The sequence below is a fragment of the Haliotis cracherodii genome, unplaced genomic scaffold (genome assembly GCF_022045235.1).
Source record: "Haliotis cracherodii isolate W230 unplaced genomic scaffold, xgHalCrac1.p SCAF_10, whole genome shotgun sequence".
NCBI lineage: Eukaryota > Metazoa > Mollusca > Gastropoda > Lepetellida > Haliotidae > Haliotis > Haliotis cracherodii.
Window position 1 is genome coordinate 6,966,450 of NW_027266265.1, and position 27,609 is coordinate 6,994,058.

A 27,609-nucleotide genomic window follows, 5' to 3' on the forward strand; every position below is an offset into this window, starting at 1 on the left:
GTAATTCATACCGCTACCCTTACTCCCTTTCCTCCAAGCTCTGTACTCGAGTTTTCTCTTACGTATCCTGTGTTAATTTATCTACAACCACGACCCAAATTACTGCCTCTCTCCAGGCTATGAACGCCTCAAATTGAACAACGAAACCCCGATATGATTTATGAGCTTGTGTGAGACCGTGTGTCAAGAGTCGGCGCTCGGATCAAGTGGTTTACCAGCTTGTGGAGTGAAGGGTGGTTAGAATCAGCAATGGCCTCGACACAGTCAACGAATGGTGATGACGTTCCCAGCCATGCCCAAACTCACGCTAGCCCATGTTCTACTCCAAACCTTGCCCAATAGCGTTAACCACTACCACGATAATTGAATTTTACGAGTATCGATCCTTTCGCGCCATTTCAGCGAGGTCGTCTGCTCGCGAGAGTCGCCATCACATCTGCTTCGTGACAAGTATTTCACCATAGACTGACGGACACCAGGAGCTGAGGGTTGTGCAAGGATTGTTCCATTCATCCATTCCTCAGCGAGGCGGGAATAAAGCCACTGATATAACCATCCAGCAAAATGTCGGTAAGTACCAACAGTCGGCAGGTGTACACGTAGAGCTGTTTTCGAGCCGGAATCACCTCTATTAATATTTCAGAGTATCAATCTTTCCAGTAATGCGGTTAAGTGGATTTACTCTTATACACCTGTCTTTCATGATCTATTTGTGACGATGTTAAGGAATTGCTGCAGTAGAGGTATCGGAGTAGACAATTGGCTTTCTTGCGAATCACTCAGACTCACAACAGACAGTGAACATCTGTCTCTTCCCATCCTAGTACAGAAATCAATCATGTTTAAGCCACATTTGTGTGTGTAGTATTTCTAACTCCTACGTTACATACACTTACACTCCGTGATGTTATCTTGGGATAAAAATCTAGGGCATTTAATGTCAGCACTGGGTTTTATAATGAAATATGAATCATGTCTTGATGCGAATTCGGCGAATGTGATCAGGTTGCAAGTCTTCAAATGATAGGAAAAGGTTAATGTCGCGTCAGTTTTTGCTGCAACAACCTTTTATTCTTGCACTGCTACAGACCGAGATCTACTACTGAATGACTAGCGCTACTTAACTACACGACTACCATCTCCACTACAACTACAACAACTACTACTACTACAACTACCACCCCCACTTCAACTACAACTACATCAACTACTACCACTACCACCTCCCCTACAACTACTACTACAACTACCACCTCCACTTAAACTACAACAACATCAACTACTACCACTACCACCTCCACTACAACTACAACCACTACAACTACTACCACTTCCACTTCTACTACAACTACTACTACTACTACTACTACTACTACTACTACTACCAGTACTTCTACCTATACCACTACAACTACTCCCAGTACAACAACGAATACTACTACTATTACTATACCATCACCACCACCACCACCACTACTACTACTACAAGTGCTACTACTACTACTGCTGATACTTAGACTACTGTCGCTGCTACTACTACTGCTGCCACTACCGCTAACGTGGGCGAGTCGTCAAGGCGTCGCAATTCGCTGTGCACGCCAGAAACCTATGATTGTGGGTTCGAATCCCGCTTCGAATATTTCTAGGTTTGTCAGCACCACACTACGCGTGGGTTTCACCGAAGTGGTAAACGTCTGAGACCTGCATCAGTGTCCTCCCACATTAAGCTGACACGCCGTAATATAACTGGAATACTGTTAAAAGCGGCGTTAAACCTTACTCACTACGACTACGAATAATAATGATACTCCCACGACACTACTGCTAATGCACCTGCTACTTTTGTACCTCCACTACAACGACGACTACCATCACAGCTACCACAACAACCGCATCTGCAGCTTAGATGCTCCAGGTAATTGTTGCCCTAGCAATCTAGGTATGGCACGCCCCAGCACTAAACACCACGAGTCCTCCACGACATGGGACAAGAACATACTCGATCAAATAAGTAAACTACGGTTATAACGAACTTAAAGGGACCACTAATTTTAGTTCGTAATAACCGTAGTTCATCTTAAACGTAGTTTACTGTACATATGACTTCAGCATTGCGGAAGTGTATACATTTCTAGGCGGTAGAAACTCACTGAAATCACTACTGCTTTAGTTGCATATACCATTCAACATGTATTGATAATTTGAATTATAAGTAGTATTGTGTTGTATTGAAGACCAAGAAACAGAAACATGAGTCAGTGGTAGAAACATTTTTAGTCCATTATTCATGATAACATATCCTTTTAAAATATAAAATTCTACTAGTCCTTATGATACCTTAACTATTAGGCAGTTTTGCAAGGACTACAGGACTAGTGCCAATTTCTAACGCTGCAAAACCAACTGCAAAATTAGTCTGCTGCAAAATCTCCAATACGCCATCATTTTGAATATAACAAAAATATCCGTCAAATGCATGTATATATAAAACGTCAAGCCTCGATTATCCAGTTAAACATATTCCATTAGACGCAAAAGGCTAAAAGCTGTGAAAATTATGTGAATGGATGATTGAAAATAAGTGATGACACTATGTATTGTAATTAGCAAGCAGCACGTCGCTAGAACCTACAGTGTGTCTGAAGAATACTGGAATAATCGTATCAATAAGTCACGAGCGGTATTCTCGTATTCACTAGTCATTGTGTGGTGAGTTCTACTTATCGGCTCCCAGTTGGTAGCCAAACAGTCCACCATCTGTTAACGTGAACGAATAAAACATATAGTTTCACCTGTCGTCATATTTCCATGTGATAGGCAAGGATGGTGGATATAACGCATAACAACCAGATATCGATTTAGGCCGGGACGTGTTTGTCATACATGGCAGCTAATTATTCAAACACGAAAATAATCATAATTAACGAGAGTTACATGCTTGTATATTACCCGAACAACAATAAGAAACGATTATTCTATCCCATCACTTCTACACTCGTGCGGTATGTAAACAGTCAACAATACCATGAACACCATGAACCTTTCACATAAACATGCAATATTTATGATGAATTCAATCAGTGCACGTGCATTTGAGGATAAGGAGGGTTATATCTAGAAAGCATAGACGTCGGTAGTCCTAAATAACCATAGATCATAAACATTTAGAATATGTATCATTTTTAATGTTATTATGATAGCATGTTACGTTCAATGCAGTTTTTGGTATCATATTTACACCGATATACCGAAAGGGCGTTTTTGAGACATGTATAGTAAGTCTCGTTGTAGGATAAGAAACACTTTGAACCTGAAGGTAATCATCAACCGATCAATGCAAGCGCTGCTTATATTACAACGAGGCTTACATTATCCTGCTAGTTTTCTTTCCAGCGTCATGGAGTTATTCCACACATAACTGGTAGCTACAACTCTGGTATGGTACCGTGTGCAGAAAGGGAATTCCACTGTGACGTATTTAGGTCACGTGTTACTTTAGGTCTTACACCTTTCGAGTGTCGATCGATGGCTTCCTTTAAACATTGTTCACTCGAACATCTGTAACTCGAGATGTCGTTTACCACGATGAATGTCCTCATCCCAAAAGAATCCTCGTCGCCATTATGGTCTTCTATCTCGAACTACTGATATTTCCATATATCGTCCGTGCTGCGGATTTCGAGATAAGGAGATTTTGCTATATGTTGTTACCAACAAAGAATTGCAGTCTCTTCTGAAGGAGGAGTGTTTAATTCCAAAGGGCAGAACCCGGTATGTAATTTCAGACGATCTCAGAAACAACGCATATATGTGTGAGTTTGTATTTCGTTTCATAGTTAATATATTTCTTCTGACTCAATTCTCAGTCTTCGATTCCCCTTTGAGCACGAAACCAAGGATTCCAGAAGAGTCAGTAGACATATATATATTTGTGTAGTTAATTGGTCAGGCGATACAGACAAAAATGGCTTCTGAGCCCGTGAACATTAATGTGATATGTCTCAAGGATATGTTGTTTCCACAGGCGTCTACGAAAAAATCTAAAAAGTCGTCAAAGGTGAAGTATTGTTGTGTTTCACCTTGTCTTGCATGATAACAGAATCCACCATCGGGTTGCCATCCTCGAGAATCCAGGGTATTATATCTCCATTTTATTATACACCCCGGGTCCGCTCGCTACCATAGATTCGTTTTGAACCCTAGTTGATTGACACGACACTAAATGTCGTCCGTGAAATTACTTTTATGAGCGAGAGAAATTCGGTGGTACGTTAATGATAAGAGCAATGGAGGCGATGACGTCACTTCCGACACGAAGCAAATGGGTCCAGGGTGTTTGTCATAAAATAATGGAGGTAGAATAAACTGGAAACTGGGTGTGTGTGTGGGATACATCCCCTGTTACTTGGTGTACTGGCCCATGATAACAGTGAGTGAGTATGATTTTACACTGCTCTTAGCAATATTCCAGCAATATCACGGCGGGGGACACCAGAAATGGGCTTCACACATTGTATCCATGTGGGGAATCGAACCCTACGGCGTGACGAGCGAAAGTATGGCGCTCACATACCAATCGGTCGAATCTTGGATTCGAACCCTTGATGCGGAGATAGAGGGATATTCATTGTGAATTCACTATAGTCGATGGTTAGACCTCCACAAGTATACTAGTATATGGTGTACACTACGTGACTCATGACCATCCCTCACAGCACCATCAGCACTCTCATAGTCCGCATCTATACCCTATGCAGTAAGTAAAACATTTTCAAAATTTTGGCTAGCATCAACATAAAAAGTATATCTGAAAAATATAACCCTTCAGGAGAAATGATTTATTTGATTCTAGATTACAATGGTTTCTATTTTAGGTAATATCGACAGAAATACAAAAATGATTTAATCGATTTTAAATGGCTGTTTTTAATATTTCTTTTTTTATAAGTTGGAATGATAATTAGTAACTATAAAGGATTTTTGAAAACTTGGACACAGGAACACAGATAATGGAATACCCGAGAAGATCCGGGTTAGAATTGGCCTTCACCAACCAATGTTTGTCGTTAGAGGCGACTAACGCGGTCGGTGGTCATGCTCGGTGACTTGGTTCATGCATGTCATCGTATCCCAATTGTGTAGATCATGATATTATTCACTGGATTGTCTGGTCCACAAGGGATTATTTTCAGAACGCCGTCATATAGCTGGAATATTGCTGAGTGCTGCGTTAAACAACAAACAAACACGTGATAAGATAAATGCGTTTGTAACTATGGTAATTTAATCTTTCAGAGACTGGTTCTTATTGGTGTCAATTAGAAAATGTACATTTCACCGATTCTTCCCATCGCGTAGGATGATTCCCATCTCCATCCAACCACACCCCTGACAATAGATATATTATATCTACCTGTGTAATGAGAGGTGTTGGGTACTCTTCGTGTCTCTAAGAAAAGTAGTTTCTGTGAGGCAATCTCGCTAACGCTTAACCAAGATCTGAGAAAGGTCGTTCTGACGTGACCCGCAATGGGATGTCCTCAGATCTTTGTTTAGCGGCCGCGAGAACTTAGATCTGATTTTAATGAGATTGGCTGTGAGACTGCAGTTGTTTGTTTAAGCATGCTCATTATATGCTTATAATATATTAAGAAATATATTAAGAAACAATTGCATGTTGGTCATGGGTGATATACTTTGTGCTTTGTGCAGGTGAGCTACAGAACATGTATTTATTTGTCTTGCCTGCCTACCGTATACACCCCGAACCCGTGGCTTTGGGTTACGGGAAAACTTAATGTATTAACCACCGCGTTTTCCGTTTGCGGTGATTACACATACAACAGCCATTTGTTCTGCCGTTACACGTATGTACACACACATGGGGACCAGATGGTTATGTTCATAACGATTTCTTAAGCATTCTGGTAATATGTTTTTAGTATTAGCATAGCTTTTTTATTTCTTTGTACCTCGGGGGCCACTGGTGGCCGTGTCATACAAGACGTCGCAATTCGCTGAACAGAGTTGCGTCCCTTGGGCATTCTAGAAATCTTTGATCATGGGTTCGACTCCCGGTTCGCCCTGAATATGTTTCTAGGTTTGTCAGCACCGAAACAGTGATCGTGGGTTTTACCAAAGTGGTAAACGTCAGATCCATTTTTCAAGTGTGTACTTTCTTTTGCTCGGCAGTTTACTTGGTATGGTCAATGAGTGAGTATAGAGAGTTTGTTTTAGAAACAATATACGGTTGACGACGACGAAAACATATGCCAAACGATGGGTTGTCAGTGTCAGTGAGTATGGTTTTACGCCGCTTTTAGCAATATTCCAGCAATATCACGGCGGGGGACACCTGGAATAGGCTTCACATATTGTACCCATACCGGGAATCGAACCCGGGTCTTCGGCGTGACGAGCGAACGCTTTAACCACTAGGCTATCCGACCGCCCCCCAAACGATGGGGGCGGGGTAGGATGGGGGTGGGTAGGGGTGGATTGTAGACATTAACACAAAGGTTGTCGCTATTTGTGGCTTTTACGAATTATGTCCCTTCTACCTCCCTCCTATTGACCAATCAGATTCCACCTCTATATGACTTACATTTGCTTCAAACAAAATGGCGGCGCCCAGTGAAGACGATCTGATCGATAATCAAGATCTATAAAAACGGGTAGGGGCGGAGGGTTTTATGTCCACGTCAGCTGAATGCTGGGGAAACCTGAAAGCTGCGCAGGGCCTAGATATTTAAACTTTTGTGAAAACCACGAAGGTATCGCGCTGACAAACCAATCGGTCGAATCTTGGATTCGAACCCACGATGCCGTGATAGATGGATATTCGTGGTGAATTCACTATAGTCGATGGTTAGACCTCCACAAGTATACTAGTATATGGTGTACACTACGTGGTCTTAACAACAAAAAACGGGTCTTACTTCGCTAAGTGCATTAAATCACGTGAGCACCTTGATAAAAGCATGAAAAGATTTGGAAAATATCTGTTGACTTGATGGTACACATGCTTTGCAAATCCTGCAATCGACCGAATCTTTACGGCAGTTTACGAACCGGGTGTTGATTTCGTTTCGCGATTTTGATTGGACTATGCATAAACGCGTTAGTCCAGCCAAAATATAACTCCATAATTCCAGGCTAGTTCGGGCCCCTTGAAGATCCGGGGTAGAATAGGTCTTCAGCAACCCATGCTGGTGTAAAAGGCGACTATGCTTGTCGTCAGAAGCGACTAACGGGATCGGGTGGTCAGGCTCGCTGACTTGGTTGATGCATGTCATCGTATCCCAATTGCGTGGAACAATGCCCATGGTGTCAAGCACTGGATTGTCTGGTTGAGCTTCGATTATTTACAGATCGCCGTCATATAGCTGGAATATTGCTGAGTGCGGCGTTAAACAACAAACAAACAAACCAGCCTAGTTCGGCAAAGGTTGAAAGTGGATTTTTATAGTCAGTTAACGCCCTTGCCCCGGGAATGTGCACGGATATGGGACCGGCCAGTGAAGTTCTAGTACTAGGGCGATTGTGGAAAGTAATCTCATTTCAAGTTAGTCTAATAATGGGTTTTATGTCCAGCAATACTGCAGCTCATCTCGATGACATAATTTAGTATGTTTTGTAGTTTTCACACTAGGAAACCGTCAGCTCTCAGATCAGCACAGTGTCTTGGGGGTTGGGTTTGACAAGATTAAATATGTGTGTGAAGTAGTTTCACAAATAGCTCGGTAACAATTGCCACATGTGGCGTATAATAATGTAGTATGGAGAGTGTTTAGCACGTATTATTTATAACACGATTGTTTACAAAATGTCTCTTCGCTTTCATAAATAAGGCTCCTCTCACCACGTGATGTTTTTCTGCACTGTTTAAGAAGCACGACTTTGCACTATCGTGTATATGGGACTTCACAAATGTTGGCATGCAACAATATACAAGGAGTAAGTTGAGCTTCACGCCGCTGTTAGTAATATTCCAAAAATACCACGGAGTGACACCCTACACATCGGCGTGATGATTGAACACTGAACCATTAGACTACCCGACGGTCCTTGCATGATAAAACGAGTGAGTCAGTGAGTATGGTTTTACGCCGCTTTTAGCAATATTCCAGCAATATCACGGCGGGGGACACCAGAAATGGGCTTCACACATTGTACCCATGTCGGGAATCGAACCCGGGTCTTCGGCGTGACGAGCGAACGCTTTAACCACTAGGCTACCCGACCGCCCCTATGAAAAAACGAATGTAGGGATACCGGGAGAGGGGATTAGGAAAGGGATTCCAAATTTATAACGATGCAAGCTATGTATTATAATGGCTGGACATTCTTGAGTATGTGTATGTGCGCGCGAGTGTGTCTGCGTGTATATGTGCGTGTGTTGGCGGGTTGGGCTCATCCTATGACAGAAAGCACCGGTTACCAGTCGTCTAAAGCGCCGGAATTGGCTGTGCAGAGTTTCGTCCCTTAAGTTTGCCAGTATCCTATGATATTGGGTTCGAATCCCAAATTCGCTCTGATTATGATTCTTGGTTTGTTAGCCTAAAACCTGCATCACTTTAGGCTTACCTCCCTAGTTAAGCTGAGAGGTCGGACAATACTTAAATGCTGTTCAGAGCCGCGTTATCCCAACTCAGTCACTCACTCATGTTATAGCGTGAAGGGGAGCTAGTGGTTTCACGGTCGTATACCGTCTCTAGGTGCAGACGCTGTACAGTTCTGTCTGTATGTAATTAGGTTAGCGAGATTGAACTGTACTATAGCACTTGAGTACTCGGACGAGTGGAGCGATGTTTAGATGATCCGATTCCAACTTGCTAGGGTACCGACATTATTATTCCAGGGGAGTGGGATGGAGTGAGAGTGGATGTGCGTTGGTATGTGTGGCTTGTGTGTGTGTGTGTGTGTGTGTGTTCGCGCGCGTGGTGTGTGCGTGCGCGGTATGTTTGTGCGTTGTGTGTGTGTGTGTTCGTGCGCGTGGTGTGTGCATGTCTTTGTGCGTGTGTGTGTGTTCGTGCGCGTGGTGTGTTTGTGCGTTGTGTGTGTATGTGCGCGCGTGCGTGTGTGTGTGTGTTTGTTTGACCACTGCACATTATATTTCATAATATTCAACATTTCATTTGTTTCGTCGTTAAACACTAATTTGATCCAGCCTGTAGATAACATTAACTGTACGATCCTCTAATTGGTGGGCCCCTAACCATGCACCTTACCGTGTGTAGTTCCATTCAAGTTTTAAATTCTTTTGTGTTTGAGCAGGGAGTTTATATTAAGACTTTAGAGACTAGTTTGAGCCAACGACTCTCGAAACTGATCCGTCATTGTTGGAATGTCCTCAGTACAGAGCGATAAATAACTCGAGGTTTAACTCAAATTCATGTATTGTTATTTAGCTTCGAATACTCATTGTTAGCTACTGCATTTCACCAGAGCTTTGTGAAACGAGAATTAATGTTTCCGGGCAATTAATTAGGTTTATCTTCAGTGCAATCTGTCGACCACCAGAGCGGGCAGGTTACCACGCTCCCCACAGCGTCGTGAGGTATGCCAGTGTACGGAGCTCAACAAGCTCTTCATGGTCGTTAGCTGGGGAACCAGCAGCTGTGGTATTGACTCTGCTTGGAGACAACACAAACATTAATGGTGGTTGATATTCGGTTACCGGTCCTTGATAGCACGCTATTCGATAATATATCATATTCTGTAATATTGCTGTTAATGTAGATTTTCTGGATGAATCAGGCTAGTGTGAGTCTTCAAGGAAATGTTAGACTGATGGTTCTGCAAAGTGGAACACGAACCGAGCTTACTCGAGCTCCTTCGTAGACCGTTAGACGACATATGTTTATATATATATATATAAGATAGATACACGATAAATCGCAAAGAACAATGAAAAACAAAGCGTGGTTTAATTTACGATAAAACATTCTTCTCTCGTGACGTTGTTCTATTGTGACGTTATTTCTGGAGATTCGAACATGCGCTCGCAACTTGACGTCGTTAACTGGACGACGTTATTTTTTAGAGGGAAGTGTCTGGTGAGTTGTTCCCCATAGATAATAATAGCTGGGCAGTGTATATAAACGCAATGGTCAAACGATCGCTTCCAAAAGGGAGAGAGGAATGACAATCGGTATTGGGAGAGAAGATACAGTAATCGCCAAAATTTAACCCCCCTGTTCATAAAATGGACTTGTCCGACATTGCCGCAGTCGGACTCAGGGAGTCATCATTATTTAAATACGGGTATATATTTTTAAAGCGTGTACTTTTTACTAACATATAGAGAGTGTTCGTAATGTTATATCAATTTTCGACTTTTTTAATTGCCTTGTATAATCTTATCCGGCTGTGTGCCATGTGGAGTAAATCACGTTGTTACTACTGTCTCGACATACTTGGATTAATATATTTCCTGGACTGTTTCATATGACATTGTATATGGCATTTATACTTACATGAGTCAGATGTTGGTAAAACATTTAACATTCAAATAATTTATTTATTACTGGTATGACAAATATCTGACATCAGACACGAATGACAGTTAAATATAAGACAAGAATTGGAATGTACCAGTTGACGCTCGACATAACGGTAAACGAATAAAGACATTTATATGTGCCCCTTTTTCAGTGGCAGCTGAATAAGGTTATAGATTCAAAGAACTTATTTTCAATACGGATAACACCGTACCGGAACTTTATAACCTCCCCCCCCCCCCCCCCCCCACTCCCCCACCAGCAATTCCCGCCCCACACCCCAAATCCCACACATACACATAAAGTAGACTGTCTCACAGTCCCTGAATCATATTATTTCCCGTTTCGCCCAGCCCTGCAAAAGCTCTAAAAGAAACAAGTCTAGATTTTCCTCGGGTTCAGTTTCTGAATCTCCCATTTCACTGGGGCTCCTTTTCAATTTAAATAGAGTTATATGTTTCTATCAAAATAATATATTTTCAGAGACCAAGCGTTAGTCTAACATACAAAGAAGACGACAGAAAATACCCATAGCTAATCTACCATATCTCCACCACTGATACAGTAATATATCTAATGCATATTCATTGATTGGACACCCACCCAGACACCCACTCACTCACCCATTCACATCAGGTTTTAAAAAAAGCTTTGAACATTATTGTGAATAAGCTGCCTATATCGGTGACGTGTTAAATACTCGCCCCGTTGTAAGTTTCTCAATACCTAGCCTTGCTCCAAGGCTGTACTGAAAGAAAAGCCCATGTATGAGTAGTAATTCTATCCTCCTAATAGGCAAGTCAAGATATGTGGACAGTACACGGACTCCAGTCTCTTATGGGGACAACGTGTTCTTATTAATACATAATCTTGAAATTATGATTAAACTAATAATTATTGCCTTAGAGACTTGTGCAAGTCTACTCAATACCTAGCAGCCCCCAGTATGCAGGCGATTGATTAACTCTGTACAACAGAAGGATGCAAATGTCTCACAGGGGAACAGCTCCATCTTCCACGCTCACTTGAGTCTGATCGACATCAATTTGTTTGATTAATACTCCCAAACAAAACCCCGTAACTGAGTATTTTGTGTTAATGTTGCTTGCATCGAGACCATTGAGTGCGCGGCTACTGTCATGGCGATAGGAGTATCGAAGGTCGAGGTTTAAACGGCTGCTGACATCAGTTCTGATTGAATAATAGGTGAACTATAGATCCTTTCATAATCTGATCAGAATTCAATAAATGATCATGTTTGAACTTGGAGTATATTTGGATGTGCGGCTTCAAGGATGAAAAACTTTGGTATTAAATTATCAGTAGTTGATATCGATGGCTTCTCTCTCATGTCGTCATCAATAATTAAAAGGCCTCGCAAATAATTCATTTTTGTCATGGAAATTCCTATTCTTGATTAGCAACAGGTTATTATATTTGAATACCTTCCAAACTATAAAACAGCTGGCCCAAAAGTATATATAACGAGAGTAAACATCAAAACAAGATGATATGAAATAAATAGTATTCAGACAGTAAATGAGTTATTACCACCTGTTTAGTGAAATCTTACAATTTGTCAGCCCTCGAACAGAATCTAACCATCATCCTGCTATTCCTGTCCCTCTGAAACTGTATCATCCCCAGTTTCCCTCACCGGAAGGGAAAACTGGATACTATAAAGAATTCTTAACATCATAAGTGTATGGCGCTTTTGTAAATGGCTTTACGCCGCTTTTAGCAATATTCCAGCAACATCACGTCCGGGGACACCAGAAATGGGCTTCACACATTGTACCCATGTCGGGAATCGAACCCGGGTCTTCGGCGTAACGGGCGAACGCTTTAACCACTACGCTACCCTACAGACCCTCAACAGCGATCTGAACAGTGTTAGGATATCAAGGTTGAATATATGAAATGATGTTACATTTGAGGTATATCAAATGGCGAAACCCTCGAACAGAGATATGGTGCTCACGAACCAAGAACCCTAATCAAGGCGAATCTCTGTTTTGAAACCACGACCTTGTCATTCTGGCACGTCCATGAGGCGCAATTCTGCACAGCAAACTTTGAAACATTAGACGACCGGGCCACCCAGGCCCCCTCGCGTCTAAAGACCGCTGTGAGGGTCTTTTGTGTCCCAGTCCATGGGGTTGTGTTAAAATGAATTGCTATTGTCATAGAAGAACGTGAAATGATAACAAATGTCAACCTCTGATACAAATTCGGGTAATTTGACATCTTAGAATTATATTATGAATGGGATGGTTAATTTACTAAATAGACAATGACTAAGAGCAAAAACGAAATAGCAGAATAAACTGTGACATGATAAATATTGTGAGAATGCATCATGTACTTGAATATAGCCAACACGACTTTCGGATCAAAGTGACAGCATGACCAATAACAGTACACGGAAGTTATTGCCTTAATAAATATCCGGGGCACGGGTGGCCGAGTCGTCTTAAGGCGCCGCGATTCGCTGTGCAGAGTTGCGTCGGTGGCCCAGTCGTCTAAGGCGCCGCCATTCGCTGTGCAGAGTTGCGTCCCTTGGGCATGCAAGAAACCTATGATTGTGGGTTCGAATCCCAGTTCGCCCCGATTATGTTTCTAGATTTGTCAGCACCATACCCGTGCTCGCGGGTTTCACCGAAATGGTAAACGTTTGATACATGCATCACTTCGGGCTTTCCTTCCACATTAAGCTGACACGCCGCGATATAACTGGAATACTGTTAAAAGCGGCGTTAAACCCAACTCACACACTCACTTAATAAATATCAACGTACGTTTCGTACGAAATCATAAAAGGGACATTTTCGCGTTGCGGCGCTGTCATTAAATGTCACAGTCTACTTTTTCCAATGCCGACAATGTACCTTCTAGGATTCCATACCTACCCACGGGTGGGGTTGGGGTTGGGGTTGGGGTAGGGTGGTGATGCAGGGGATGCGCACCCACAACCTTTATTTGACACCTATCATGTTAACTGCATCTCCAGCCTTGGGTATTATGTGCACATACCCCGCCCTTTTTTCAAAATACTTGACCCATCCCCTCCTTGCATGTCACAGAATGCTCGTTGTCTATTGCTGGACCATATTTTACATACGTCATCAGCACACTCTAGTCGGGTTTGTAGCCTATAGGTTTACATACGTCATCAGCTCACACTAGTCGGGTTTGTAGCCTATAGGTTAACATACGTCATCAGTTCACACTAGTCGGGTATGTAGCCTATAGGTTAACATACATCACCATCACCATCAGCACACCCCAGTCGGGTATGTAGCCGATAGGTTAACATACGTCACCATCAGCACACCCCAGTCGGGTATGTAGCCTGTAGGTTAACATACATCACCATCACCACACTCCAGTCGGGTATGTAGCCTGTAGGTTAACATACATCACCATCACCACACCCCAGTCGGGTATGTAGCCTATAGGTTAACATACATCACCATCACCACACCCCAGTCGGTTATGTAGCCTATAGGTTAACATACATCACCATCACCACACCCCAGTCGGGTATGTAGCCTATAGGTTAACATACGTCACCATCAGCACACTCAAGTCGGGTATGTAGCCTATAGGTTAACATACATCACCATCACCACACTCCAGTCGGGTATGTAGCCTATAGGTTAACATACATCACCATCACCACACCAAAGTCGTGTATGTAGCCTATAGGTTAACATACATCACCATCACCACACCCCAGTCGGGTATGTAGCCTATAGGTTAACATACATCACCATCACCACACTCCAGTCGGGTATGTAGCCTATAGGTTAACATACATCACCATCACCACACCCAAGTCGGGTGTGTAGCCTATAGGTTAACATACATCACCATCACCACACCCCAGTCGGGTATGTAGCCTATAGGTTAACATACATCACCATCACCACACCCAAGTCGGGTGTGTAGCCTATAGGTTAACATACATCACCATCACCACACTCCAGTCGGGTATGTAGCCTATAGGTTAACATACATCACCATCACCACACCCAAGTCGGGTATGTACCCTATAGGTTAACATACATCACCATCACCACACCCCAGTCGGGTATGTAGCCTATACGTTAATATACATCACCGTCACCACACTCCAGGCGGGTATGTAGCCTATAGTTTAACATACATCACCATCACCACACTCCAGTCGGGTATGTAGCCTATAGGTTAACATACATCACCATCACCACACCCCAGTCGGGGGGCTCCCACGTGTAAACCTCAAGCTGCAATCTCCTCATGTGATGAGGTCGTTGTGTGGAGAGCGTGCGTCTTGGAGCTGAGGGTATCGATTGTAGAGCCAGATCAGAGTGATTCAATTGCCAGCTACAGGAACAAATAAAGATACAATCCCCCCGTGATAAACAGCGATAAGCCACGTTGTCGTTCAATGGATCCGGCGGCCCGAATAAATATCTGCAGCAAGTGGGACAAAGATATTGATTGACATTGATTGACGCCTCGTCCACTCCGGGCTATGTTTGGCAGGATACACGTTTAATTAGTCTAATAATACCCACGGTGTTACAATGCAGTTTAATATCAAATAATACGGCTGTAGGTCTTCTATATTCAGCGATGTAGCGTAACCAGTAATCTACATTAACCAGTATGTGAAAGTGCGCTGGCTGGTATATAAAATGCCTTGAGTATTTGGTGTTCTGTAAGTAGACTGCATACCAGTAATCTGCATTAACCAGTATGTGAAAGTGCGCTGGCTGGTATATAAAATGCCTTGAGTATTTGGTGTTCTGTAAGTAGACTGCATACCAGTAATCTGCATTAACCAGTATGTGAAAGTGCGCTGGCTGATATATAAAATGCCTTGAGTATTTGGTGTTCTGTAAGTAGACTGCATACCAGTAATCTGCATTAACCAGTATGTGAAAGTGCGCTGGCTGGTATATAAAATGCCTTGAGTATTTGGTGTTCTGTAAGTAGACTGCATACCAGTAATCTGCATTAACCAGTATGTGAAAGTGCGCTGGCTGGTATATAAAATGCCTTGAGTATTTGGTGTTCTGTAAGTAGACTGCATACCAGTAATCTGCATTAACCAGTATGTGATAGTGCGTTGGCTGGTATATATATAATTTCCCAGAGTATTTGGTGTTCTGTAAGTAGACTGCTTGTAGTAGTTAACCAGTAATCTACATTAACCAGTATGTGATAGTGCGCTGGCTGGTATATAAAATGCCTTGAGTATTTGGTATTCTGTAAGTAGACTGCATGTAGTAGTTAACCAGTAATCTACATTAACCAGTATGTGATAGTGCGCTGGCTGGTATATATATAATTTCCCAGAGTATTTGATGTTCTGTAAGTAGACTGCATACCAGTAATCTACATTAACCAGTGTGTGATAGTGCGCTGGCTGGTATATATATAATTTCCCAGAGTATTTGATGTTCTGTAAGTAGACTGCATGTAGTTGTTCCACGTGTCTGTACCATTTTGCTCTGGTGTTCCAGGAAAGCATCCTTCAGAAGTACTCGGAGTCCCAGATACGAGGTAATGTATGGATATTCTGTCATTAACAAATGCTCAACAACTCCATAAAGGCTACCGTTGTATTCCACATACTGGATGCAATAATACCAAACTATTCCCCAGGAACAAAGTTAATCACCACCCTACTTTATTTGCACATTAGAGGATACTCGGAAATAAATCAACGTTACCAAAATTGTTAGAGATGTTAGTTCCCAGTTATAGATGCATGATAATAACGAACGAATAGGGACCTCATACACCCAGTAGTTAAGTATGACGGTAGATGTTATGACCGCCAACGATCTTTAAGGACGATAGGGTAAGATGGGAAATTAACAGTTGGCGTTTTTTTATCAGTAGTGCGTAATACCGCCACGACTTACCAGACATTCATTCACCCAACGGGGTTTACTGCGTATGAGTCTCTCAATGGCGATTTGAGGGTGTCTGTCCCACTCATCTTGCAGCGCCTGGCCAAGTTCAGCCAACATAACATCTTTCTGTGGGCAAATCAGACATTCAATTTTCACCTGTAGGCAGAAACTTGGGAGTTCAACTTGATTCCAGCCTGTCTATGACTCACAATGTTAACTACAGTAAACTACGGTTATAACGAACTCAAAGGGACCACTAATTTTAGGTCGTTATAACCGTAGTTCGTTATAAGCATATATACAGCACGGGACTTAAAATAAATTCGTTATATCCGTTATAAGCACCTTTCGTAATAAACGTAGTTTACTGTACTTATGTCGTAGTTGCTACTACCATTTGAAGAACATCGGTACCATACGTCACCTTCTGACAGTGGATGCCACAGCTGCCCTATAAAGATCACTATTCTTATCCAGGTTAGACTCTTGTCACAGTCTGGTGGTAAGAATAGCCAAGGAAAACATCAACAGGATCTAGAAGATTCAAAACACTCCGGCAAGAATGGTAACAAAGTCACCCTTAGAACACACATATCTTAAGTGTTACGATCCCTTCATTGGCTGCCCATTGCAATAAGAGTTGACTTCGTGTTGTTTACCTTTACGTACAAGTGTGTGATTGGAACAGCTCCATTTTGTCTAAACAACCTTGTTCATGTGTACCCGTTATCTAGGAACTTGCGGTCTGGTGACAAACGTCAGCTCGTCATCCATACATCTGACTTCAACAGGAGGCCATATATTTGAGTTTCAACTGGAAGCCATACATCTTATTTGAACTGGAAACCATTCATCTGAGTTTCAACAGGAAGTCATATGTGTCTGAGTTTCAACAGGAAGCCATATGTGTCTGAGTGTCAACGGGAAGCCATATGTGTCTGAGTTATAAAGCAGCATGTATGTATGGACAGTCACTTGGTATTTACGGTAGTCCTGCAACATGTGAATCCGCCTTCGAGATCGCGCTATTTGTATATGTCCTGTTATCCTGTACTGCCAGTCTACATGTTTACGCATGAAGGGAATAACTGAAGCGAAATGGTGATTACACACTGCCTGAAAGCCATCCAGATACGTCATACCTCAACTGACATTTAAATAGTTACACAAACCTGTGAGTCATCCAACAGTTGACATGAGTGATGTTGTTAAACGCCACGTATTAGTCCAGATGTATACGGGCGGCCTGGAAATAACCCAAGCTGGACTAACCAAACTATGATTGAAATCATGATCATTGATCTACGCAATTGAAAAACAATGACATGCATCAACCATGTCACCGATCCTGACCACTTGACCCCGACAGTCGCCTCTAACGACAAGCATGGGTTGCCGGAGAGCTATTCTGACCCGAATCTTCACGGGTGGTATTGTCAAATAGCATCTTTTAACGTCATTTGATATGACGTGGCCAGGGTACCGAACCACCGACCTTCCGCTATACCCACCGGGCCACGGAGGAGGTTATACTCGGTAGACAGATACATGTACAGAGATTGGGGGTCAATTAAAGCATTCCTCTGTTTAATACCGCCTCCGTGGTCTAGTGGTAGAGCGTCTGCCCGGGGTTCGGGGTTCGATCCCCGGCCGCGTCATACCAAAAGACGTTAAAAGATGGTACCTGTTGTTACCCTGTCTGGCGCTCAGCATTAAGGGACTAAAACAAGGAGTGGTCGGCTCGGAGTCAGTATACTGTGTCTGAGTGGGATATTTGTGTTTGTCTCAGTGAGCTAGCACTATAAATCGGCATCAGTCCAGACTAGTACAAGCAGCCACACAAACACACACACGTACATGCACGTCGCTATGTAAGTGCAATAATATTGGACGCGACGTTAAACCCAATTTCACCTCACCTCCTTCTGTTAAAGGTACGCCTGGTCCATCAGCAGCAATACAGATCGCAGCTGAAGACGGATGACCTATACAATGTGGTCGAACCTGGAGCACGCAAACCAGTTTACTACCTGGCTTTTGTTTAAAGTCTCAAATACCATCATTCACTTCACAACTATTCGGCTTTAATTAATACGGGGACACGGAGGCCAATCGTCTCAGTCGCCGCTCTACAGAGTCGCGTCCCTTGGGAGAGCCGCGATCCTGTGATCGTGGGTTCGAATTCCAGATTCGCAGTGAACTTCATCCTTGGTTTGTCCACACCATATTTGTGGTTTCCTCCAAAGTTTTGAACCCCTAAAACTTAAAGTGTTCAGACACGGAGGATACACGCATGCACTAATTATCAGGGAGACAGTGTGCGATTGGTTTTATTTTATCTTATTTCTCAAATGATCCTAATAGGTCAGATGAAACACTACTAGTATATACGATTTCACTTTCTTTCTCATTCGTGATATTATCTGTCACATTACCCTCTTTGGGAAAAACAGGTACGCTAATCTGTTGTAGTGACTCGCCTCGAGGCGTGGAGTGACTACGTCAATGACAGTATTCCTCGTCATCTGCACATTGTAATAATAACATGTTTATGCTAGCCATGACATTTCCGCGAGCAACGTGACAAGGACTGTCCTTCTTGCTGGCTGGCAGAGACCGGGAACTGAAGCAGTGCTAGCTGGGTTCTAGAAGACAGAGCATCTCTTCTCCAGCAGCAGCTGTCTGAAACCCCACCGCTATTTTCACCACTTTCATCAGCAATATCTGGAAGAGTTGCATAGCCAACATTCTTTCTTTCATCCAAATAATTATACACAGAGTCTGACGTCGTGGAAAGTTGAAGAGAAAACGAGAATAATAGTTCTCAATGTATCGTGATGACATTGTATTAGTGTCTTAGAGACGGTTCAACTCTTCTCCGTGACCGACCCTGACATTCTGTAATAGCTGTCTGTGACACGTTTCTTGGACAACTTCGCTGGATTTTCTGGAGCAGATTAATTATCTTAGATACTTGATTCCTGCAGCTGTGGACTGTATATCTATTCTGTATATATATGTTTAGCTAAGTATAACGCCAGTTGGAAATCAGTCTCTTGTAGATATACAGGTTACGGCAAGCATATCTCGACCGTGGTGATAGGCAGTTGTCTGCTGAAGGCTGTATGTCACGACCATACTCACCTATGTTTTATTCAGAGTTGAGAGAGGCCTTCCGACTGTTCGACAAGGATGGAGACGGGTCTATCTCCACGGATGAGTTGGGCACCGTCATGAGGAACCTGGGACAGTTCCCGTCAGGGGATGAACTCAAGGATATGATCAAGGAGATAGACATCGATGGTGAGTAGAACTATGTGTTGGTGAGTTGAGTTTGTGTTGGTGACTTGAGCTACGTGACGGTGAGTTAGGCTACGTGTTGTGTTGGTGAGTTGAGTTTCGTGTTGGTGACTTGAGCTATGTAAGTTTCGTGTTGGTGGCGTTAACTACGTGTTGGTGGGTTGAGCCACGTGTTGGTGAGTTGAGTTACGTGTTGGTGAATTGAGCCACGTGTTGGTGAGTTGAGCCACGTGTGGGTGAGTTGAGCTACGTGTTGGTGAGTTGAGCCACGTGTTGGTGAGTTGAGTTACGTGTTGGTGAGTTGATCCACGTGTTGGTGAGTTGACCTACGTGTTGGTGAGTTGACCTACGTGTTGGTGAGTTGACCTACGGGTTGGTGAGTTGAGCGTGTCAGAATAGATCAGGGCGTCTGTTGCTAGAATGGTGAGTGGATTGTTGTTGTTGTGGAGGGATGTTGTTGTGTGTTGATACTGACACTGATAGAGGTCATCCAAACTAATTTGTCGTCAGGATTGACAAGCATAAAGTACATCACTGAATGTTTTGAACCGAAACGAGTTATGGGTCCTCAAAAAACTGTTCCGCCGCTCCTTGCAAGGAATTCGAAAAACTTTCTATGTATTAAACGTTGGCAAAAACCCTCTGACACTTAAGGGAAGCATCAGCGCGATCAGCTAGTTCATACACACCGTGAGTACCTGCACCCAGATGAACCGTTCTTTGTTACTCACCAGTTCGCCCATCTTATTTTATGGACGTGTATGCATCATGCCCGGTTTGAAAGCAATGAACGAAACATTTCCTGTTTCATATAGAAGATATTCGAAGATGTTTCATTGTGCCCATCTTAAAGCTATTAAAAGCGATACAGCAACTGATTATAGCACACAAAAACGATGCCTTTTACACATATGCTTCCCAAACATGTGTTAATGATGAGGTCAAGAACAATTTATACAACGGTTGCATTCTCATCCATTCTCATGTTTCTAAAATGCCTACCTCCGTCAGCCCTTATAGAACTTGATAAGGTTCAGAAACTCAAAGCAGTACTGACAGCCGAACGTCTTGTATCAGGAGTTTTATAAACCTACTGACACTTTTACCTATTGTATTGTAGGTATCTTCCTATCTCACGGTAACCTTGTGAGAGGTACTACTTTCACGTGAGACCTGTTTAGGGGTTTTACAAATGACTATTGACACAAAGTGGCCTTTTGATGTGAATATAATGTTGATTTTTATTTGTTAAAAGTAACAACTTTTTTTCACGTGAAAACTCCATGACGTGAATCGAACCTGTAACCGCACGCATCGCGTTAAGTTTTGTAACCCACTGTCTTCCCACTAAGTCACGGGGGTAGTTGATGAAAGGATGTCTAATTTTACATGTCATGACTTTGTCGCGTGCATGCTGCACGTGATCTTTCTCTCACACGCTTTGATCGAATTCCTTTTATGCCGCGATACATTGTTTTGTTTCACTGTAAGGTATTCCGATGTTTTCTTAATTTTCTTTTATTATTTCTTGCATTTAGACGGTTCATGAGCCCTCGGTTTTACAATTTTAACCAAACTGAGGAGGAATTTCTCTTTAAATATCCTTTAAACCATGGTAAGCGTGAGAATGAATCGCAATGGCAACAAAGGAAAGTGGAAGAATGAATCACTATGTCAACATAGGAAGATATAAGAATGAATCTCTATGGCAACATATGAGGTGTAACAGTGAATCACTATGGCAATATAGGAAGGTGTAAGAATGAATCACTATGGCAACATTGGAAGGTGTAAGAATGAATCATTATGGCAACATAAGAAGGTATGAAAATGAATCATTATGGCAACATAGGAAGGTATAAGAATGAATCAGTATGGCAACATAGGGTGGTATAAAAATGAATCACTATGGCAACATTGGAAGGTGTAAGAATGAATCACTATGTCAACATTGGAAGGTGTCAGAATGAATCACTATGGCAACATTGGAAGATATCAGAATGAATCTTTATGGCAACATAGGAAGGGTGTAATAATGAATCACTATGGCAACATAGGAAGATATAAGAATGAATCACTATGGCAACATAGGAATGTGTAAGAATGAATTACTATGGCAACTTTTGAGGGTGTCAAAATGAATCACTATGGCAACATAGGAAGGTGTAATAATGAATCACTATGGCAACATAGGAAGGAATAAGAATGAATCACTATGGCAACATTAGAAGGTTTAAGAATGAATCACTATGGCAATATAGGAAGATATAAGAATGAATCACTATGGCAATATTTGAAGGTATAAGAATGAATCACTATGGGAATATAGGAAGATATAAGAATGAATCACTATGGCAACATTGGAAGGTGTCAGAATGAATCACTTTGGCAACATTGGAAGGTGTCAGAATGAATCACTATGGCAACATAGGAAGGTATAAGAATGAATCACTGTGGCAACATAGGAAAGTATGAGAATGAATCACTATGGCAACATAGGAAGGTGTAATAATGAATCACTATGGCAACATAGGAAGGTGTAATAATGAATCACTATGGCAACATAGGAAAGTATGAGAATGAATCACCATGGCAACACTATATTAGGGACCCGTAGCGAACATACCTAGAATCGGAGACATATTTACAGTCCTCACCAGGCTTCTCGCAACCAACACCTGATGCCGAGATCGGAACATTTCTTTGATGATTTATTTATATAACGCCTTTGATCTCAAATAAGTTTCCCGAGACATAAAGCTGATGAAGACAGTATCTCTAATTTATAACCAAACGCTGTTTCATGGAGCTGACACTTAACAACTAACCAGTAGTATGTTATATGTTACGAGCTTGTATATGTCGTGTTTTAATGATAATACATTTCTATGCTACTATAGGCGACATGATTACCTGGCTATACATCAATGTGGCGGGGTAGAGAAATACAATATGGGGGATGTCTGTGTCAAGTTCTAGAAGCAGCCGCGCCGTCACAAGGAGCTGAGTTAATATAACCGTTTGATGGATTTGTGTGTGTCATGTTCCATATGCAATCGCCACGCGTACCAGTGACGTATAATGGGTATAACGAGCTGCAGAAACCTATGAGGTTAATCGTTGAATAGTATCGCTAGTCACTGGAACGATTCATTTACTGACCACTGTCTTGAGCACATCTATATCGGTTATGGCCGCTTTTCACTCTGCTTCCTGTTAAAACAGATTTTGTAAAGTATTTTGTAAATTAATTTCTTGAGGATCTTGCTAATAACAGGATATTAATTGATAATGAAATCAAGCACTTGCGGATCAACTTTTTACATCTTTGTAATGGTTTATCCGAGATAACGAACCTTCTTAATTCAGACCTAGTATGTTGTTGTTCGGGAGTTAGTTACCAGAACAGTTTTAAAATCTGAAATCGGATGGACGTGGCTCTTCTGGTATGTAAGCTGTGTGAGTATGTATGCTCTGTGTGTTTGATTGTAAGTGTATGTATGTTGTGTGTATGTGTGTGTTGTGTATAACGCAAGCTGTATGTGTATGTATGCTCTGTGTTTGTGTGCATGTGTGTGTGTGTGTGTGTGTGCGTGTGTTTGTGTCTGTGTGGGTATGTGTGTGCGTGTCTGTGTGTGTGTGTGCGTGTGTTTGTCTGTGTGTGTGCATTGTGTCTGTGTGTTTGTGTATGTGTGTGTGTGTGTGTCTGAGTGTGTGTACATGTGTGCGTGTGTGTGTGTCTGAGTGTGTGTCTGTGTGTGTGTACATGTGTGCGTGTGTGTGTCTCTGTGTGTATGTCTGTGTGTGTGTCAGTGTCCGCGTATGTCTGTGTGTGTGTGTGTGTGTGTGTGTGTGTGTGTGTGTGTGTGTGTGTGTGTGTGTGTGTGTGTGTGTGTGTGTGTGTGTGTGTGTGCATTGTGTGTATTACCGAGCCAGGGTTCCACAGTAAAGACCATTTACACGATTAAGTTTTACTGTATGGGTATTTTAAGGCGCTCTCTCTCTCTCTCCCGTGTGGCAGGTGACGGCACGTTCACGTTCGAGGAGTTCGTACAGGTAATGGCGAACATGGGCGGCATCAGCAGCGAGCAGTCGGAGGAGGACGAGGAGGAGGAACTCCGGCAAGCCTTCACTGTAAGGAGCTTTGAGACAACCTGTCTATTTATAGGATCGTGAGGCGGTTTGTTCCAGATTTCGGTCCAAAAAATATTCAAAAGACATTAAAGGAACAACCGATTTTCCCCCTATTACTATAGTTAATATTTTATCTCAATGATCAACAATAGCCATAATGGGAATTCTTTAACTTCTTATGAGTTGAGGCTGATGTCTTATATACACAGATTACAAGATTTCTTTGGAAACACTACATATGTTAAAGGCGGACTACGGTTGAGGCATATGGCAGTCCAGCAAGTTTGATTCAAGTCGTTCAAACACTACATTGTTTATCCAACTAACGCAACTTTATAATGTGAAGGGAAAATAACAGGGAATGTTTGCCCTAATTACACAGATCTGACGTCCCATCTTCATATATGATTCTAATTACCGAATATGGCCGCACATAGAACATCGTTCCCTTGCAATCACGTCATTTCTTATTCATTTTAAAGTGCCTTTATTGATCAAGTATTCATTTTGACCGATTAAGATCATAGCATCATACATTACTTGTTTGCCTCTAAGTGAGCGATGAGGTCCGGGGTTCAATTCCCAACATGAGTACAATCAGTGAAACCTATTTCTGGTATCACCTCGTGATAGGGATGAATATTACCAAGAGCGGCAAAAAAGCATACTCACTCACCCACTCTTCTGTATGTGTCTTGGTGTTTGTTGCAGGTGTTTGACAAGTCTGGGTGTGGGTACATCACGGCGTCTGACTTGAGGGCAGTGCTACAATGTATGGGAGAAGACCTCACTGAGGAGGAAAGTACGTACACTTGTTGATGAACAGACGTTAAACAAAACACATTTGTCAGATCATGCTGGGACCGCCTCCTGGTCTAGTGGTAGAGCGTCAGCTCGGAGGGCGGAAGGTCGATCCCCGGCCGCGTCATACCAAAAGGACATTAAAAGATGGTACTTGTTGATGGTACTTGTCCTTACCCTGCCTGGCGCTCATATCTGCTAGGGAGTAGGCGATCGGATCTAATGGGTTCTCATGGTTGGTGTGATGAGATGGTGCCGCATAAGGTCGTTAAAGAGGCCGGGGTCAAATTCGAAATTTGCATTGCATTTTGCAGCCAATGTCACTAATATCGGAGGCGACTATGCTTGTCGTAAAAGGCGACTAACGGGATCGGGTGGTCAGGCTCGCTGACTTGGTTGATGCATGTCATCGATCCCAATTGCTTGGTTCGATGCTCATGATATTAATCACTGGATTGTCTGGTCCAGACTCGATTATTTACAGACCACCGTCATAAAGCTGGAATATGTGCGGCGTAAAACAACAACAACAAAACCAACTAACATCGGGTAAAACCACCAATGTTCTTCGAGGCATGCTTCTGATGAGTCGACCAATATCAGCTTGACTCCAGAGTTGTTCCACTCATCGTGTCCCAGGCGTGTTTAACAGGGGAACAGTGAGGATGGATGGCATGGCTGTTTTGCGGCTCGGGGAATTCGGGCACAATCAGGACACGATGAACACGTGCATTATATCTTGAAATACGAAACGTTGCCCAACACGTTGTGCAAATCGCAGCACGAGTGGTGCAATGCTGTTGTCCCGATAGTACTGACCTGTGACTAGGTCATGGACAACATTGAGCGCAGTCTGGCCAGTCATTGTGATACCACAGTGTTGATATACAGTATCACTGCTGGCAGTGTTTATTTTCACAAATTATGGTTTTCAAACATATTTGGGCATGACAATATTATTAATACTGTTTAGAACACGGGCTATAGGCCATCAGTAACCAAAGCAAGGCCAACTCGCTGGAGATCATTGGGACTTCGGGTAGGGTAGCGGTCGGGTAGCCTAGTGGTTAAAGCATTCGCTTGTCACGCCGAAGACCCGGGTTCGATTCCCGACATGGGTACAATGTGTGAAGCCCATTTCTGGTGTCCCCGCCGTGATATTGCTGGAATATGGCTGAAAGCGGCGTAAAACCTCACTCACTCTACATGTACACGGCAAAATTATCACTCTCATACACTAAACCCCCGTGCATTTTTTACACTGGCTATTACCGTATTTACCCTTATTTCAGTTGACGAGATGATTGCCGAGGTCGACATCGATGGTGATGGCAGGATCGATTTTGAAGGTGAGAATTAATTAGTACAAGACAAACATCGATATGATCATATGGCGATATCTTAAAGAAACCGTTATTTGTGGCAATACCTTCTGTAAAATATCGCTGATAAATGTTGGATATTGTTCTGATATTCAAACGGTATTGTTTTTCCCCCAACAGAATTCATTGCCTGTATGAAGGAAGAAAAGGATGAAGAAAGTAAGAGCGAGGATGACGACGACAATGACGATACTGGCAGCCAGAATTCTCTCAACGACACCCCGATGTAGAGTGCGAGCTCAGCGAATGGGGTTTCAGGCGCTTGTTGTCGTGTGACACGTACATCGCCTGCAATCTCTTCACAGCGACAGCCCGTTAGCGGAGCTCTGTACGACGACGTTGTGACGCGTGCGGAAGGAGCTTTCGAAGGGAGTCCACCGCAGCATCCATTGAGAATTGATCCGTCAATAGAAATCTGTGACTTATTTCAAATAATTAATAACAAATATATTTTGTATGGGGTCTGATTGTTGATATACAGTATCACTGCTGGTAGTGTTTATTTTCACAAATTATGGTTAAAATATAGGCATGTTTTCGTTTAGGTATTTATTTTATATAAAAACATTATCTTTTTCAAAAGATATGATAACATGCATATTTGGTTCGTCATCAAATCTATATTCCTGTTATCAGTGACCATCTTTCCTGGCTTACCAGAGTGTGAAAATTGTTATTGTAATAATACATTGCTGCGTTGCATTAGTTAGTTGTAAGATGGGTACCCAGTAGAAAAATGGCATTTTAGAATATTTCTCCTATGGGCTTCAGATATTTTTTTTGCGTTTGCTTTTTATCATTAAACCGGGGATGTTTGAATGTACATGCTTTGCGCACATGGCAGGCGGGTGTTAAAAAATGATATGATCATGAATAAAACTGAAGTGTGTTGTTAACTACATTATTTGATGAGATACTGAAACGCACAAATATTTGACAGCCTTTGGCAAAATGTACGTGGATTGTTTTGGAATTAACTTCATAAAGGGTCAAGAATAGCTTATCATATGGCAAATCAGTTAATGATATCATTAGTGGTAGATGTGTAAATTGTTTTGTTGAATTTCGACATGTATGTGTCTGTATATATTGCGACTCGTTCTAAGTACTTTTAAAATGTATAATCTCGCTTTGCATTTTTTTAATTGTTTCACTTTTTCACACTGCCATTTATTTATTACCATTGACACGTAGCTGTTAATTTATGTACTTGTCAAGACGACTATTCCTAAATGCCAGAATAAATATGTTCCTGGTGAAAAATATGTGTGTCCTTTTGTGAAAGGAATAATAAGCATGGGAATATATGGGTGAGTTTTCAGAAGTATCATATCCCAGAGAAACAACAGACTTGAACAGGAAAACTAATGATCGATCTATGGGTATAGCGCGTCATCGGCGTATATTGACCAGATCAGCAGCATTTTGGCTGAACTTTTAGTATACCATGTTGGAGGCCCTTTCACGACTCTCAATACTTAACAGACATGTGCCTGGATACCTTCGGTGCTTGGTATACGGGTTACTCTAACTCTTTCCATCTGTGTCAGCCAGTCTCTGTCAGCAATGTTCTAGAAGGTT

The 27,609-nt window shown here is 42.2% G+C and overlaps 1 protein-coding gene across 2 annotated transcripts; it reads left to right on the forward strand.

Moving 5' to 3' along the window:
- Positions 1-27,291, forward strand: LOC139445861 (calmodulin-like). 2 transcript variants are annotated; one of them, XM_071227092.1, is made up of 8 exons: positions 1-570; positions 4,025-4,057; positions 16,016-16,055; positions 19,571-19,714; positions 23,733-23,845; positions 24,557-24,647; positions 25,939-25,995; positions 26,149-27,291. In XM_071227092.1, exons 1-8 carry the CDS (start codon positions 565-567, stop codon positions 26,256-26,258), a joined length of 594 nt encoding a protein of 197 aa, XP_071083193.1. In that variant the 5' UTR covers positions 1-564; the 3' UTR covers positions 26,259-27,291. The 2 variants fall into 2 exon arrangements, with proteins under 2 accessions (XP_071083193.1, XP_071083202.1); XM_071227101.1 differs by lacking the exon at positions 4,025-4,057 and having other exon boundaries at positions 2-570.
- The last annotated feature ends 318 nt before the right edge of the window (positions 27,292-27,609 follow it).